The 18,305-nt window shown below is 54.2% G+C and overlaps 1 protein-coding gene across 3 annotated transcripts in view; it reads left to right on the forward strand.

Annotated features, from left to right (window-relative positions):
* The window catches only part of VPS9D1 (VPS9 domain containing 1), a 306,602-nt gene that overhangs the window by 192,147 nt on the left and 96,150 nt on the right, over positions 1–18,305 (forward strand). For all 3 annotated transcript variants that reach the window (XM_029608215.1, XM_029608216.1, XM_029608217.1), the window contains exon 11: positions 9,760–9,886. In XM_029608215.1, coding sequence (XP_029464075.1) covers positions 9,760–9,886 — 127 coding nt within the window. The remainder of the gene's footprint in view (positions 1–9,759; positions 9,887–18,305) is intronic.

Consider the following 18,305-nt stretch of genomic DNA (forward strand, 5'->3'; position numbering starts at 1 on the left):
GCCTCTCCAGTGCCTAGACTGCCGGAAGATCGGTTCAGAAGGAGCCAGCGCGCCTTTCCAAGGCCCTCCAGGAGCAGGAGTTCACAGCGCTTCGTTCCCTACAGGAGTCGCTACCAGGCACCTCGTCCTCAGGCCAGGAATCAGTCCTTTCGCACCAAGCAGCGCAAGAGGGGAGGAGGTGCGGGCTCAGGTCCCGGCCGCGCCTCACAATGAGAATCCGCCGATTCATCTGGGGGACGGAGCCATAGGGGGCAGGTTAACCCTCTTCTACCGCAGATGGGTCGAGATTACTTCGGACCAGTGGGTCCTCGCCATCATCCGAGAGGGGTATTATCTGGACTTTCATCATCTCCCTCCGGACAAGTTTGTGGAATCTTCATGTCCCATACACAAGAAGGCGGCATTGGAAGCTACCTTGGCGAGGCTCCTGTCCTTGAAAGCCATCATCCCAGTACCTGCCTGGGAAGTGAATTCTGGACACTATTCCATTTATTTCATGGTACCCAAGAAAGGGGGCACCTTTCGGCCTGTGCTGGACCTCAAGTCAGTCAATCGATACTTACGGGTCCCGAGGTTTCGCATGGAAACTCTGCGCTCCGTCAAGACCGCAGTACAGCCAGGAGAATTCCTCACGGCATTAGACTTGTCGGAAGCCTACCTGCATATCCCGATCCATCCGGATCATCAGCGCTACCTACGCTTCAAGGTTCTGGCTCACCACTTCCAGTTCCGGGCTCTGCCCTTCGGATTGGCCACGTCACCGCGGACCTTCACCAAGGTGGTTGTCGTGGTAGCAGCGGCTCTCAGACGGGAAGGAATTCTGGTCCATCCCTACCTAGACGATTGGCTGATCAGGGTGAAATCACGAGAGGAGAGCCATCGGACAACCGACAGAGTGATCGCCCTTCTGGAAAGCTTGGGCTGGGTGATCAACCTCAGCAAGAGTTGCCTTCAGCCTTCCCAGTCACTGGAATACCTGGGAGTACAGTTCGACACCCAGGCAGTCACAGTCAGTCTCACTACCAAGAGAAGGTTAAAACGTCAGACGCGTATCCAGTACTTGATGGGCACCAGTCGGCCCGTAGCTTGGGATTATCTGCAGGTTCTCGGTCTCATGGCATCCACCCTGGACAAGGGCCCATATGAGACCTCTACAACACTCCCTGCTCTCTCGCTGGAGCTCTCGTCTACGGAACTATTCCACGCACCTGCCTCTGCCTGCCAGAGTCCGGACACAGTTACGGTGGTGGCTGCAGTCCGACCACATGAGCAAGGGGTCGAGGATGTCCTCCCCCACGTGGACTCTGCTCACCACAGATGCCAGCCTGAGCAGCGTGGAACATCAACCGTCTAGAGGCTCGGGCAGTCCGATTGGCATGCCTTCGATTTGCTCACAAACTGAAGAACAGAGCAGTCAGAGTGATGTCCGACAACGCTACCACGGTGGCATACATCAACCGTCAGGGCGGAACCAGAAGCCGACAAGTATCTCTGGAGATCGCCCCACTGATGGTTTGGGCAGAGGCGAATCTTCAGGACATCTCCGCCGTCCACATTGCCGGGAAGGACAACACCACGGCAGACTTCCTCAGCAGAGAAAGTCTAAATCCGGGAGAGTGGCAGCTGTCACCCACAGTCTTCCAGATGATTGTAGATCACTGGGGGATTCCGGACATGGATTTACTGGCGGACAAGTCCAATGCTCAAGTACCCAGATACTTCAGCCGCAAGCGCGACCCGTTCTCACACGGAATCGATGCCCTGGTTCAGCCATGGCCTCCAGGGACTCTGCTATACGCCTTTCCTCCGTGGCCTCTGCTGGGCGCCATCATCCACAAGATTCAGAAACACCGGGGCCTAGTTCTTCTAGTGGCACCAGACTGGCCAAGAAGACCCTGGTACGCGGACATGAGAAGACTACTGGCAGGGGAGCCTCTTCCCCTGCCTCCTCTCCGGGACCTTTTACGTCAAGGTCCCATACTCCACGAGGATCCAGCTCAATTCTCTCTTACGGTCTGGCCATTGAGAGGGCTAGACTGAAGAAAAGAGGTTACTCGGAGCCTGTGATAGATACACTCCTCCGAGCTCGCAAGTTTTCCACTTCTCTCACCTACGTAAGGATCTGGAGAGTATTCGAGGCATGGTGCAACACTCATGGCAGCAATCTACATGCGACCACGATCCCTATTGTGTTGGATTTCCTGCAAGATGGACTTCAGAAGGGTTTCTCCCTCAGCTCCATCAAGGTTCAGGTGGCTGCGCTGTCTTGCTATGGTCCCAGGAGGGATGGCAAGACCATTGCCAAACACCCAGATGTTTCTCGCTTCCTGAAAGGAGTCAAGCACATTCGTCCGCCACTGAAGTGGCCAGTGCCTTTGTGGAACCTCAACCTTGTTTTGGATTTCCTCGCGGGATCCACCTTCAGACCCCTTCGGGGTCTGTCTCTTCGTTCTCTAACCTTGAAGATGGTGTTCCTATTGGCGGTGTGTTCAGCACGCCGCGTCTCAGAGCTACAAGCACTGTCCTGCCAGGATCCCTTTTTGAGAATCACTTCAGAGGCTATCCATTTTCGCACGGTTCCCTCCTTTTTACCTAAAGTGGTCTCACAATTTTACCTTAACCAAACTATATCCTTGCCTACCACGGCGGGTTTGAAGAAATCTGAAGAAGGGCGTTTGCTACGTCATCTCGACATAGGCAGACTGCTGCCCAGATATCTGGAAATGACACAAGAAGTACGAAAGACAGACCATCTGTTCGTCCTATACAGCGGGAAACGACAAGGGGAAGCGGCCTCTCGGCCCACAATCGCCCGCTGGATTAAAGAAGTTATCAGAGCAGCTTACGTGGAGGCCGGGAAGTCTCCGCCTCTACAGGTCAGGGCTCATTCTACCAGAGCACAAGCGGCATCCTGGGCGGAATCCAGGATGCTGTCGCCTGCAGAAATCTGTAAAGCGGCGACATGGTCCTCCCTCCATACCTTCTCCAGGTTCTACCGTCTGGATGTCCAGGCCAGGGAGGACTCAGCATTTGCGAGGGCGGTACTACATGGTCCTCAGGCAGCCTCCCGCCCAGGCTGGGGGTAAAGCTTTTGTACATCCCATTCGTTCTGAGTCCATCTGGCTACACGCCAGGAAATGTTGAGATTACTTACCTGATAATCTCCTTTTCCTTAGTGTAGACAGATGGACTCAGCATCCCGCCCAGCTGCCTGTGTACATGGGTTTCACCAATTCAAGGTAAGCCATGTCATATGTTCCATAAGAGCGTACACTCTACCAGGTGTCAACGCCTTCCGGTTGGGAATGCTGGCGGTCTCCAGCTACTATCAATCGGTCAGGGGAATCCTGTTTCACTTTTCACTGAGCGTCAGTACACACATCCATAACAGCTTTTGCAAGGAAGATTACTAAGTTGCTACGCTTCCTGTGGGGGTATATATACACCCGTGCTGACATCAGATACGTCTCCAACTGCTAGCACGCGGATACTATACCCATTCGTTCTGAGTCCATCTGTCTACACTAAGGAAAAGGAGATTATCAGGTAAGTAATCTCAACAATGTGTATATTTTTTCTTTTCTCACATTAAGAGGTTTTCTTTGATTTTGGATATTATAAGACAGCATCCTATGACTATGTTTTGGCCACTTCTGGGGACATTCTCTATCGTTCTAGCTTAGTTTTGATACCCATCAGCAATCATGGTGTAGATATTCAAAAGCTTTTTTGAGGAAGACCGCATAACAGCTGTCAGCAGGAAGGGGCATGTTATGGTAGTATAGGCGAGACTTGAATTGTGTAGCTTTTTTATTTACGTTCAGCTGTTTCAGTCTGAATACAGTGCATTTCCTAGCGTGTAGCAGATGGACTCAGGACCAATGGGTATAGTGTACTCGTGCTAGCAGTTGGAGACGGATCAGATTTCAATCTGACGTCAGCACCTAGTACATATACCCCTGCAGGAAGTGCATATTCTCAGTATTTTTCCATCTCCAAAGCAGTTAGGAGCTATCTTCACGCTCGCTGAGCGTTCTACCAAATTTAAAGAAAAATCCTACGTGAAGACGAGCCCCGCACTCCTGCGGTGATACCCTCGGGTCCCTCCCCCAGTTGAGTTTCCCGAGGTGATTTCCGTGGTCCCTCGGAGGTAAGAGCCTCGGTCCGGTGGCCGAATTGCGGCAGGGACCTAGCCCCCGAGCGAGAAGGGTTCGGGCGCGGCATAGAGGCAGCCTCGGTCCGGAGCCGAATCGCGGCGAGGATTTAGCCACCGAGCGAGAGGAGTTCAGGCGCGGCTGAGAGGCAGCGGGTGCACCCCCTCGAGCGCGGCGGTGAAGGTATTTATCCTCTCCCCCCCGCAGCTGGAGACCGCCCAGGTCGCAACCGGGAAGCGCCGAAGACAAGGTAAGGCGCACATCTTCTATTTAACTGGTCTCCGAAGATCGAGGAGGAACAGGGTCTGCCCACGTGGAGACCCTCCAAGGAGGTCGCCATATTGCCCACACGCTCGCTGTCACCATCTTGGCCTTACTCACCAGCTCTCCGTACGATCGAGCGCACATCCTAAGCTAAGCGCACAAGATTAACTGGGCGCGTATTATAGGCGCCCAAAAATAGTTGAGCGCCTACTTAAGCTAGGCGCCCAAGGATTGGGCGCGTATTATAGGCGCCGATAATTGGGCGCGCATTATAGGCGCACAATATTGGGCGCACATTAAAAACCTCCGCGCATAAGCTTCGCGCACTGCACAAAGCGCATATCTACGGCTTGGAGCAAACCGGCGCGCATATATCAGACGCAATGGATCGCATAAGAGCTTACGCGTCCACAGAAGCGGCACCTCCAGAATCAGGCATAAAAGCCCTAGGCCTCTGCCCTGCATGCCACATCAGAGCCGTACAGAGCGAGGAAGCGGACGCCCTATGCGCTCACTGTGAGGAGGCCCTGGGAGATCCAGGCCAGGGCCAGTCCCGCTCGGGTCCCAGTGCTAGCTCCTCAGGGGGCACCCCGGACCTAGCTGGCCCCCAGTGATTCCATCCCACAGACTGGGAACTCCAGGGAACCGGCGCCCCTCAACCTAGATCCGGCTTCGATCTCCTGGGTGGAGCTATTTCAAGGGATTCACGCCTTTGTTCAGATGCAGACTGAACCCCGGGCCGGCCATCCATATGCACCGGAAGATCCTCATGCCCCAGGACCCTCGAGGCCTAGACATAGGCTCCCACCACCCAGAAGCCCCACCTACGGTGAAACAGATCTCTCCGCGGAAGAAGTTGAGCCCCTCGAGGAGGGAGAACTCCCCTCGGGGACGGAGCCACATCGAACCATGAGACGCTTCTTCTCAAAGGATGAGCTTCCGGACCTTGTATCTCAATGCTTGTCGGAACTCGCTATCCCAGGCCAAGGCACCCCGGGGGAACCTAGAATGAACCCTCTGTTGGAGGGCCTTCGACAGACGTCCCACCATTTCCCCCTCCTACAGGCAGCACAACAGCTAATTGACCTGGAGTGGAATGCGCCGGAATCTTCATTCAAAGGGGGTCGAGCCTTGTCGGCCATGTACCCCCTGGACCCAGCAACCAAGGAGCTTCTGGCGTGCCCCAAGGGGGACGCCATAGTTTGCGCGGTCGCTAAGCGCACCACCATACCAGTGGAGGGAGGAGCGGCCCTCAAGGATGCACACGACCGACGCCTGGAAGCCATACTGAAACAAGCCTTTGAGGGTGGCAGCCATGTCCCTACAAATTGCGACCTGCTGTACAGTGGTGACACGTTCCTGTTTATCCCAAGCCAGGAACAGCACCCCGGGAGAAGACATGGAACCGGCACTTTCGTTCCTCACTGACGCTGCCTCCGACCTAGTACGCACGGCAGCCAGAGGAGTATCATCCACAGTGGCAGCCAGGAGACAACTCTGGCTGCGAAATTGGTCGGCTGACGCCTCCTCCAAGACACGCCTCACAAGAATGCCCTTCAGGGGATCCCTCCTGTTCGGCAGCGAACTAGAGAAGCTGGCTAACAAATGGGGCGACTCACCAGTACCTCGTCTACCAGAAGACAAGACGAAGAGAAACCAGCATCCTTTTCCCAGGCCCTCCAGCGGCAGAAGCTCACAGCGCTTCAACCTTACAGGAACAACAACCAAGCGCCCTGCCCTGTGGGCAGGAACCAGTCCTTTCGGAACAAACACAGCAGGAGGGGAACCAGCTCGGGTCCAGGCCCCAGCTGCACCCCACAATGAGATTCAGCCGACCCATCCAAGGGAAGAAGCCATAGGGGGCAGACTAACCCTATTCTACCGCAGATGGGTAGAGATAACTTCGGACAAGTGGGTCCTAGCCATCATCAGAGAAGGGTACTACCTGGACTTCCTTCAAACCCCTCCGGACAAGTTCGTGGAATCTCCCTGCCACGACCCCCTCAAGAGGGCGGCAGTGGAAGCTACCCTGTCCAGACTCCTGACCCTAGAGGCCATAACCCCGGTACCAACACGGGAATTAAGTTCCGGGCATTACTCCATTTACTTCATCGTACCCAAGAAAGAAGGTACGTTCAGACCCATCCTGGACCTCAAGTCGATCAACCGACACCTAAAGGTCCCAAGATTTCAAATAGAAACCCTGCGATCAGTCATACGCGCAATACAGCCAGGAGAATATCTCACATCCCTGGATCTGTCGGAAGCCTACAGGAACACCAGCGCTACCTACGCTTCAAGGTCCTGAATCACCACTATCAATTCCGGGCACTACCCTTCGGGTTAGCCACTGCACCGCGGACCTTCACCAAGGTAATAGTAGTGGTGGCGGCGACACTCAGGAAGGAGGGAATCCTTGTTCATCCTTACCTGGACGACTGGCTGATCAGAGCAAAATCACCGGAGGAGAGCCACCGAGCAACCAACAGAGTCATAACTCTACTGGAAAGCCTAGGATGGGTAGTCAATACAAACAAGAGCTCCCTACAGCCATCGCAGTTGCTGGAATACCTAGGGATCCGATTCGACACCAAGGAGGACAAGGTCAGTCTGACCCCCACAAGGAGATCAAAGCTGCGGGACCGTCTACAGACCCTGCTGAGCACCACCCGACCCACAGCATGGGATTACCTACAAGTCCTCGGTCTAATGGCATCCACACTGGAAGTGGTACCATGGGCGCGAGCCCACATGAGACCCTTGCAGAGCTCACTCCTATCACAGTGGAATCCTCGATCCCAGAACTACACCGTGCATCTACCCGTACCGACCAGAATTCGGACCCAGCTAAGGTGGTGGCTGCAATCCAACCACATGAGCCGGGGATCAAGAATATACTCCCCGACCTGGACCCTGCTCACCACAGATGCCAGCCTACACGGATGGGGAGCACACTGCGAAGAGCTAACCGCCCAAGGGTGGTGGAACGAAGTCGAGTCGGGGTGGAACATCAACCGACTAGAGGCACGGGCAGTCCGGCTAGCCTGCCTACGGTTTGCCCACAGACTCCGAAAGAAAGCGGTCAGAGTGATGTCGGACAACGCCACCACGGTGGCCTACATCAACAGGCAGGGCAGAACCAGAAGCCAACAGGTATCCTTAGAAATAGCCCCCCTGATGTCCTGGGCGGAAGCAAATCTCCAGAACATCTCCGCCGTCCACATCGCCGGGAAGGACAACACCACGGCAGACTTCCTCAGCAGGGAAAGCCTAAACCCGGGAGAATGGAAGCTGTCAACCATAGCCTTTAAGATGATAGTGGATTGGTGGGGGACCCCAGACATGGATCTTCTGGCAAACAGATCCAACGCCCAAGTATCCAGATACTTCAGTCGCAGGCGAGATCCGCAGTCACAAGGGATCGACGCCCTGGTACAGACCTGGCCACCGGGGACCATCCTATATGCCTTTCCCCCATGGCCCCTGCTGGGCGCAATCATCCACAAGGCTCAGCGACACAGAGGTCTAGTTCTTCTGGTGGCCCCTGACTGGCCAAGAAGACCCTGGTACGCAGACATGAGAAGACTACTGGCAGGGGACCCTCTACCTCTGCCCCCACACAGGGACCCACTTCAACAAGGCCCCATCCTTCACGAGGATCCAGCTCAATTCTCTCTTACGGTTTGGCCATTGAGAGGGCCCGACTGAGGAAGAGGGGATACTCGGGGGCAGTAATAGATACCCTGCTCCGAGCACGCAAGTTCTCCACATCGCTAACATATATAAGGATCTGGAGAGTATTTGAGGCCTGGTGCGAAGATCACAACATCGAACCACACTCCTCTAAAGTCCCCATAATTTTGGAATTCTTACAGAATGGACTCCAGAAGGGCCTGTCCCTCAACTCTATCAAGGTACAGGTGGCAGCACTGTCATGCTATGGCCCCAGGAACAAGGGCGACAGCATAGCCGCGCACCCAGACATATCAAGATTCCTGAAAGGGGTCAAACACATTCGCCCACCACTAAAGTGGCCAGTACCCCTGTGGAACCTCAACCTCGTCCTGGAATTCCTAGCGGGACCCACCTTCAGACCCCTCCGAGGCCTGTCTCTTCGTCTACTATCCCTAAAGATGGTTTTCTTGCTGGCCGTATGCTCAGCCCGCCGCATTTCAGAGCTACAAGCACTGTCCTGCCGTGATCCATTCCTCAGAATCACCCCGGGGACCATCCATCTACACACGGTCCCCTCCTTCCTCCCCAAAGTGGTTTCGCACTTCCACCTCAACCAAACCATTTCATTACCAACGATGGAAGGTTTGAAGAAATCGGAAGAAGGCCGGTCTCTACGCCATTTCGACATCGGCAGACTACTATCCAGATACCTGGAAATGTCAGAACCAGTACGAAAAACGGACCACCTGTTCGTCCTGCACAGCGGGAAGAAACAAGGGGAAGCGGCCTCACGGGCAATCATTGCTCGCTGGATCAAAGAAGTCATCAAGGCGGCCTACGTAGAAGCGGGAAAACCACAACCTCTACAGGTCAAGGCCCATTCCACCAGAGCCCAGGCGGCTTCCTGGGCAGAAACCAGAATGCTGTCACCTGCCGAGATCTGCAGGGTGGCAACGTGGTCCTCCATCCATACCTTTTCCAGATTCTACCATCTGGATGTCCAGGCTCGGGAGGACACAGCATTTGCAAGAGCAATTCTTATTGGACTACGGGCAGCCTCCCACCCAGTTCGGGAGTAGCTTTATACATCCCATTGGTCCTGATTCCATCTGCTACACGCTAGGAAATGGAGAAATTACTTACCTGATAATTTCGTTTTCCTTAGTGTAGACAGATGGACTCAGCAGCCCACCCTCGGCTGCCGTCATACATGGTCGTTCATCGAATCAAGGTAAGCCATGTTTTACTTAACTTAGGGCTTCCACCCTGCCGGGTGTCGATGCTTTCCGGTTGAAGACACTGGCTGTCTCCAGCTATAGTCAACCAATCAATCCAATCTAATCAGAGTAAACACAATAAGTTAATCAATCGGTCAGTCACACATATATCCATAAATGCTTTGCAAGGAAGAATACTGAGAATCTGCACTTCCTGCAGGGGTATATGTACTAGGTGCCGACATCAGATTGAAATCTGATCCGTCTCCAACTGCTAGCATGAGTACATTATACCCATTGGTCCTGAGTCCATCTGTCTACACTAAGGAAAACAAAATTATCAGGTAAGTAATTTCTCCATTTGTGTTGTGATGTGACCAAGGCATTTTCTGGCTATACCCATGATTGTTCATTGTAGTAAGCAATCATGTATGTCTTTCACTACACAGACCGACTGCTGTCACTCACCCTGCTGGCTTTTGACATCACAGACAGTTTTGCTAAGGATCAGTGCCTGGAATGCATTGAAGAGAACTTCTTCCCTGTCATCTGGGCGCCGCTGCTGGCTCTGTACAGGTATCAACACCGTATGAGGGTACAACAGGGGGCACAGGGATTACTTCAGGCACATAATCTGGCCATCTTATGTGCAGGCAAAGCCCAGCCTGCTGTGTCCCCTTATAATGACACCATGCTTTGTTACTACCCTTCCCCTTCATTTTATTTCAACAAAACCCAGTTATGCATACACTAAACTGAGCAGGAAGTGTTTCCAGGCTACTGCACTGATAGTCTTAAAGTGTTGCTCAGCATCCTTCCAAGAACTCAGGCCTTTCACCTAAAATTGCAAAAAAGCTTCCAGGCCAGCTCCATGTGTCAAGCGAAATGCTTTTCTTGCAGTTTAATTTGCATGTTGGCATTCAGAGTATGTAGACATGGCAATGAAACACCTAAGTCAAATGCTTCTGTTGACAGCCGTTTCCAAGGGCATCAGGTTGATTCAGCTCTCTGGTCTTTATCCAAATGTGATTCCCTGTACGTACCCGGATCAGTCCAGACACCTGGGTTGTGACTCTGCACCAGCAGATGGAGACAGAGTAAAACTTGTCGGGCTCCCTACATATAGTAAGGTGCCACCCACAGCCCCTCAGTCTTTCTCTGTCTCCAGCAGATGGGGCAGGTCTACCCACAGTCTCTGGGGATCCCTGGTGCCTTGGGGTTTTTCTTAGTTTAGTCAGGGATATTAAAAAAAAAAAATAATAATAATAAAAAAGGAAGATTTTATTGAAGCTGAAGAAAGGAAAGGTTCCTCCGTCGTCAGCCTCCCAGGGGGGTGGGAAGGTTCTGAGGGGACCGTCCCCCCCTGGTTGAGGCCGCTGCTGAGGGTTGAGGACCCAGCCGGTGCAGGCAGCAGCGTCGGGGGTGACACCGGGGAGCGGTAGTACTAAAAAAAAAAAAAAATTTGTCGGGGGACTTTTTGTTTCTTCAGCTGCGCTGTCTCGATCGCTCGGTCTCGTGGGGCGCGTCGTGGGCGGGGGGGAGGGTATTTAATTTCGGAGCCTTCTTCTCCGGCCGTCATACCGCCGAGGTCCGAGGATGCTTAGGGGGGCGGCTTGCCGCGCGTGCCTCGCGCGACGGGGTGTGTACTAATTGCGTGTCTGGCGGCGAGGGACCGTGGGAGGGCGGTCGGGGAAGGCCGCCCTCGGGCGGTCCGGTCGCCGGTGCGCGCCGGGCCCGTGCAGGACAGCGTTTCCGAGCCGTTCCTGCGCTATTTTAGAAGCAGTCAGGGACGCGCTATTTTAGAAGCAGTCAGGGACGCCACAAGGAAGGCTGCCAGTAATGGCGGCCAGCCTCCCCTGCTTTTGCCACAACAACAAGCCCCCGGGGGGGGAGGACCCGGGGGTTCTGGACTCACTGGGGGACCGCAGTATGGAGGAGGCCTCCTCGGATTCGGAGGCCTCGTTTTCAGCAGACTTCACCTTACTTCTTTGCAAGCTGCTGCAATACAAGCGATCCCGCAAGCGTTCTGGGAAGTCGAAGGCCTCAAGGGGCCCGGAGGAGCGCTCCCAGTCCCGGAAGCGGGCGGCTCGGGATAGGTCCCAGAAAGACCCGCCGAGGGGAAAGCGGCAACTGCGGGGAGCTCCGCAGGACTCGGATTCGGAGTTCACCTCAGAAGGGGAGGATCCGGCCTCAGGGGCCCCAGGAGGGACGGAAGGCCAGGAAGAGGAGGGGCCAAACCAGCCGGGTGACGGCAAAGGGGTGCAGGCAGCGGATGGTGATGACCCGAAAGTGGTGTGCCTGTTTTGAAGGGATGAGCTGACGCCCCTCATCCCGGCTATTCTGCAGGAGCTGGGAGTGGAGGCTCCGCCGATGGAGTCCCGACAGGGGGCCAATATGGACCCGGTGTTACTGGGTCTTGCGGGTCCGCCGGTGGCTTTCCCATTCCACTTCTCAGCGTCCGACATCCTCTTCCGTGAATGGGATACCCCTGAGCTGGGCCTGAAGGTAAGTAAGGCCATGGACAAGCTGTATCCACTGCCAGAAGGAGGTCTTGGAGCTCCTTCGCCTCCCACGAGTGGACACAGCGGTGTCGGCGGTGACGAAGAGGTCTACGATACCAGTCACGGGTGCCACAGCGCTCAGGGATATTCAAGTTAGAAAGCTGGAGGTGCAGCTTAAGAAGGTTTTTGAGGTTTCCGCCCTGGGAGTCCGGGCGACCATTTGCAGTAATTTTGCCCTGCGGGCTGGGCTGCGCTGGGCCCAGAATCTCCAGGCGAATGCAAGTCTCTCCGAGGGGGAGTCAGCCCAGGCGGATCACCTGGAAGCGGTGATCGCTTACAGCGCGGATGCGATGCATGACTTGCTACGGACGTCAGCCAGGGCCATGGTGTCGGCGGTCTCTGCACGCCGTCTCCTCTGGCTCAGGAACTGGGCGGCCGATGTTTCGTCCAAGGCTCACCTTGGTTCCTTGCCTTTTAAAGGGAAATTATTATTCGGTAAACAACTGGACGACCTGACGTAGTCTCTCAGGGAGAACAAGGCGTTCAAGTTGCCAGAGGACAGGCCCAGGCCGAGGACCTCCTTCTCCGCTAGGAATCGTTTTCGGAGTAACAGACGTCAGCGGCCGCAGAGATCGTCCGGGTCCAGCTCCTCCTATCGGTCCGGTTCCTCCAGACCTTCCTCGTGGTCTCAGTCCTTTCGGGGGAAGAAATTCGGAAGACAAGGTGGTCCCTCGTCGGGATCGGGGCCCAAAGCGGCCCAATGAAACGAGGGGGGTTCATTCCTCGCGGCAGCCCCAGGGCCTTGTACCAAATGTGGGAGCCAGGCTAGCATTGTTTTTCGAGGAATGGACCAAGATAACCTCGGACCAGTGGGTCCTCGACGTGATAAGTCACGGTTACGCTTTAGATTTTGCACGCCTGCCGCTGGACAAGTTCCTCGTGTCGCCTTGCAAAGGGTTAGCAAAGTGTTCAGAAGTAAGGATGACCCTCCGGCGCCTAGAAGCTCTAGGCGCCATTACTCCCGTACCACCAACGCAGCTCCGCCGGGGGAGGTACTCCATATACTTCGTGGTGCCAAAGAAAGAGGGCACGTTCAGACCAATTCTCGACTTGAAAGGAATCAACAGGTGCCTTCGCGGTCCACGCTTCAAGATGGAGACTATTCGGTCGGTGGTGGCCTCGGTGCGGCCCGGCGAGTTTCTGGCGTCGCTGGATCTGATGGAAGCGTATCTGCACATCGGAATTCGCCCGGCCCATCACAAATTTCTACGATTTTGCATCCTGGGCAGACACTATCAGTTCAGGGCTCTTCCATTCGGGCTCGCCACGGCCCCGCGCACCTTCACCAAGGTCATGGTGGTGGTGGCAGCGCAGTTCAGGCGGGAGGGCCTCCTGGTACACCCTTACTTGGACGATTGGCTCATTCGAGCCAAATCCGAGATTGCGTGCCGACAAGCGGTTGCCAGGGTACTACAGCTCTTGCGTTCCTTCGGATGGGTGATCAATCTCGCCAAAAGTCGTTTGGAGCCTACCCAAAGGTTGGAGTACCTGGGTGCCCTGTTCGACACGGAGAGGGGCAGGGTTTCCCTGTCCCAGGAGAGAGTGGACAAGCTTCAGAGTCAGGTGAGGCGCCTGTTGTCGCTATGATGTCCGCTGGTGTGCGATTATCTGATAGTCTTGGGCTCTATGGCATCAACGCTCGCTTTGGTTCCCTGGGTTTTTGCTCATCTACGACCGTTACAATCAGCCTTACTCTCCCGCTGGAAACCGGCGTCGGAAGAATTTCATCTTCCTCTTCCCCTCACAGACAGGACCAGGTCCAGCCTGCAGTGGTGGCTTCTTTCCGAGCATCTGACATGCGGAGTATCGCTGATCATGCCCAACTGGACGGTTGTCACGACGGACGCTAGTCTCTCGGGCTGGGGAGCGGTCTGTCTGGGACACTCGGTACAGGGACAGTGGTCCAGGGAGCAGTCGAGATGGTCCATCAATCGTTTGGAAACCAGGGCAGTGTCACTGGCATTGCACGCCTTCCGCCCGTGGATTCGGGGTTGGGCGGTCCGTGTTCTGTCGGACAATGCGACCACAGTGGCCTATATCAATCGACAGGGCGGAACAAGAAGCCGGCAGGTGGCGAAGGAGGCCGGCCGGTTGATGCGCTGGGCGGAGCAGAATCTCAGCAATATTGCGGCGTCCCACATAGTGGGAATCGACAACGTTCAAGCGGACTTCCTCAGCCGGCATCGCCTGGACCCAGGAGAATGGGAGCTGCCGGACGTGGCCTATCACCTCATCTGCGCCAGATGGGGTCGGCCACACATGGATCTGATGGCCACCGCTCAGAACGCAAACGCTTCGCGGTTCTTCAGTCGGAGACGGGAACGAGGGGCCGAAGGCGTAGATGCGCTGGTCCTTCCATGGCCCACGGACGTGTTGCTGTATGTGTTTCCTCCTTGGCCCTTGATAGGCAAGGTACTGCGGCGAATAGAGTTGCACCCGTCGGAGGTGATCTTGGTAGCGCCGGAGACGCTACCAAAACGACCATGATTCGCGGATCTTCTACAGTTGGCAGCGGGGACGCGCTTCTTCTTCGTCAAGGACCCGTCTGTTTGGAGGATGCGGATCACGTTTGTCTCGTGGCTTGGCTTTTGAGAGGAAATGTCTGAAGTCTAAGTGGTACTCGGATGCGGTGGTAGCCACCTTGTTGAGAGCTAGGAAGCAGTCCACGTCCTTAGCCTACATTCGGGTTTGGGCAGTTTTTGAGGACTGGTGCAGATCTCGTAAGGTCTTGTCATCCGTGCCTGAGGTCCTCGCTTTTCTGCAGGAGGGTCTCGCTAAAGGGCTATCTTGTAGTACCCTTAGAGTCCAGGTAGCCGCTCTTGGTTGCCTCATAGGTAAGGTTCGAGGGGTGTCGTTGGCGCTACACCCGGATGTGGCGCGTTTTCTTCGGGGAGCTAAACATTTGCATCCGCCATTGCGGAATCCTTGTCCTTCCTGGAATCTGAATTGGGTTCTTTCGGCTCTGTGCGCGGCGCCGTTTGAGCCCCTGAAGAGGACGACACTAAAGGATCTCACCTTGAAGACGGTTTTTCTGGTCGCGATTACGTCAGCTAGACGAGTTTCGGAGTTGCAGACTCTTTCTTGTAGAGAACCGTTCTTGCGAATTTCGGATTCGGGAGTTTCTTTGAGAACGGTTCCGTCCTTTCTGCCGAAAGTGGTCTCTGCGTTTCACCTGAATCAGTCTATTGAGCTTCCCTCCTTTTCGGACGTGGATGGTTTTGACAAGGAGTCCAGAGACTTGAGAAGACTCGACGTTTGTAGGGTTCTTCTCCGTTACCCGGAGGTCACGAATCCTTTTCGGGTTTCCGACCATCTTTTTGTTTTGGGCTCTGGTCCTAAGAGGGCTGCCGCTGCTTCTCGGACCACGATTGCGAGGTGGCTCAAGGAGGCCATCGGCTCGGCGTATCTTCTCCGGGGCAAGTCGGCCCCTGAGGGCCTCAAGGCTCACTCGACACGTTCACACGCCACGTCGTGGGCGGAGACCTCTCAGGTGTCACCGCAGGAAAATCTGCAGAGCGGCGACTTGGAAGTCGTTACATACGTTTTCCAGACATTACCGACTGGATGTCCAGGTGGCTGATTCGGGGAGGTTTGGAGGGAGAGTGCTCTGAGCGGGACTCTCTGCTTCCCACCCTCGGTAATTGGCTCTGGTACATCCCAGGTGTCTGGACTGATCCGGGTACGTACAGGGAAAGGAAAATTAGTTCTTACCTGATAATTTTCGTTCCTGTAGTACCACGGATCAGTCCAGGCTCCCGCCCGTCTGTTCTAGTTGGTTGATTTAAGTTGAAGTAACAGAGAGTCCGCTCGGTTGGATTCAAGTTCTCATTTATTCAGTTTTTTTGAAGGATTACCGTTCACCTCTGGTTCTGGCAGTTCTGTTCCAGCTGGGGGTAGTTGAATTGGCCTGTATTAGCGGGTCGTTTTGTTAGTTAGTCAGGCAGTTTTGTTGCTTTGACATTATGTAAGACTGAGGGGCTGTGGGTGGCACCTTACTATATGTAGGGAGCCCGACAAGTTTTACTCTGTCTCCATCTGCTGGTGCGGAGTCACAACCCAGGTGTCTGGACTGATCCGTGGTACTACAGGAACGAAAATTATCAGGTAAGAACTAATTTTCCTTTAATTGTGTGACATCGAGTGCTGTGGGAGACGGGGCTCAGAATGAGAGTTGGTGTGTTTGCCAGCCCTAAAGAAAGTTCCACCTGAACTGAAATGCCAGTTCAAGACATTAAAGTTCAAACTTTGTACATTTCTTCATGAAATCCAGTCACACACGCAGATCCTTAGAAGTTTGTGATGTCATTTTACCTTTATTCCCAGGAATTACAGCAGGTCTGTGACATCACATTCCCTGTATGTACCCGGATCAGTCCAGACTCCTGGGTTTATTCATCCCTGCCAGCAGATGGAGACAGAGAAAAGCCTCGCTGACACTGCTTGAAAGCCCTGATGCCACCTGCAGTAGCTCAGTATTTCTCTGTCTCCAGCAGATGGCTGGTGAATAAACCTGCAGTCCTTCCCTGTACGTACCCGGATCAGTCCAGACTCCTGGGGTTTTGCCTCCCTTCCAGCAGATGGAGATAGAGAAGTTTTGACCGACTCTGCCTTTATATGCCAAAGTGCTACCTACAGTCCATCAGTATTTCTCTGTCTCCAGCAGATGGTGGAGGTGCAAAACCTACAGTCTGTTCTGGTTACTTAGATTTAAAATAGACTTAGACAGGTTATTTAAAAAAAAAAAACAAAAAAAAAACACCCCATAAATAAATATTAATAATAAAGGATTGAAAGAAGACACTGTTTAGCCTCCCAGGGGGTTGCTAGGTTCTGAGAGGACCATCCCCCCTGGTTGCAGAGGCAGCTGCGACTAGGAGCTGAAAGCTCTATTGATCTGTGAGTAGGAGCGCTGGGTGTGAAACCGGGGAGCCCGGCTCACTCACCCCAAACACTCTAGGACCCACAGAAGACCGGGCAAATGTCATTTCATGGAATTTAATTGAATTTATTTCACTGATTTAAAAAAAAAAAAGAAGTCTCTTTTGGTCTCTTCTTTGCCTCACGGTCAGGGGCAGGCTCAGGTCGCCGTTGTTTTCGCCGGGGTTCTTTATAAATTTGTTTGAAGCAGGAGAAATTTTTCACTTTATTCTTTTCATTAATCATGCCGCTGAGGTTGGCCTGTCGCGCGTGTGGCTCTCCAGCGACGGGTTGTGCTCAGTCTGCCTCCCGGGGGGAGAGGGAGCCTCCACAGCCTCCGGGAGGTCGTCGTTTGTGTGCAGACGGTCACCGGAGCTTGTAGTCAGTGGGAGCTTCCTTCTTTGGGTCCGTTCCCGCTGAGCGCGGGAACATGCGCCATTTTGAATCTAAGAAGCTGGCAGCGAGTTCAGTGGCGCTGACTGCGGCGGGGGAGGGGAATCTCCCGCCGCCTTTATCTCCCCAATAAATGGACCCTGATGGGGGTAAATCAAAGGGGATGTCTGCTAAGACTGCAGGGGACAGCCCCGAGGAAGATTCGGGTTCCTCATCTTCCTCCTCCTTTTCTCCAGACTTTGTTTTGCTTTTTGACATAAAGCTTTTAAAGCCTGAAGGGCTGGAAAAAAAGAAAAAGAGATTAGCAGCTGCAGCTTTGTTTCCTGAGACCCGCACCAAGCACAAGAAACAGTTCCGGTCGGAGGGAAGCACTACGCCCGAAACAGGAGGGCGTCCCTTAAGTTTAGAGGTGCCCCTTCCAGGCACGGCTACATCGTAAGAGGTTTCTGACCTGGATGATCCAGAACCTCCATCCCAGCCCCCGAGGGGGGTGGAAGGGGATGCGGACCGGACGCAAGGGGCTGGGCGGGGGTCTTGTCTGGTGGACGACAAGGACCTGAAGGTGGTTCGTCTCTTCAGGAAGGAGGAGTTAGGGCCCCTTCTTCCCGCTATTTTGGGTAATTGGGCCATGTGATAGAGAGCCTCAGACTGCTTGTGACAGAGTATATGACAGAGAGCCTCAGACTGCCTTAACGGACCGGCTCCAGCTATCTGGCCCGGTCCACCTTACGACAGACAGGAAAGGGATCCTCGGGTGGGGGCATTTCCCTGAGGTAAGGGATACAAAGGTGAGGCCCTGAGAGAGTTAGGCCCCAGGGAGAAGAAGGAAGCTATAATGGAGTGCTGTGCTCTTTTGGAAAAACTGTTCTTGCATTGTCAGTCTGCTGAGATAAGCAGCCATTTTTATTCTGTTCTCCGACCTTTTCCTGTCTTAGACCGCTCCGTGCATCACATATGGTGTCAAAAGTGGGATTACCTGTTCTAAGCGTCACAGACAGGGATCCACACTAGCAGGAAAAATTTTTTTTTTTTGGGGGGGGGGGCCTGGCTGCAACAGTAGCCACACAGGATTTTTTTGTTGTTTGTTGGTAACGGCTAAGGAGAGAAGCTCCGCTGGAGGGAGG

This window comes from Rhinatrema bivittatum, chromosome 7 (assembly GCF_901001135.1).
Source record: "Rhinatrema bivittatum chromosome 7, aRhiBiv1.1, whole genome shotgun sequence".
In the NCBI taxonomy this organism is placed as follows: Eukaryota; Metazoa; Chordata; class Amphibia; order Gymnophiona; family Rhinatrematidae; genus Rhinatrema; species Rhinatrema bivittatum.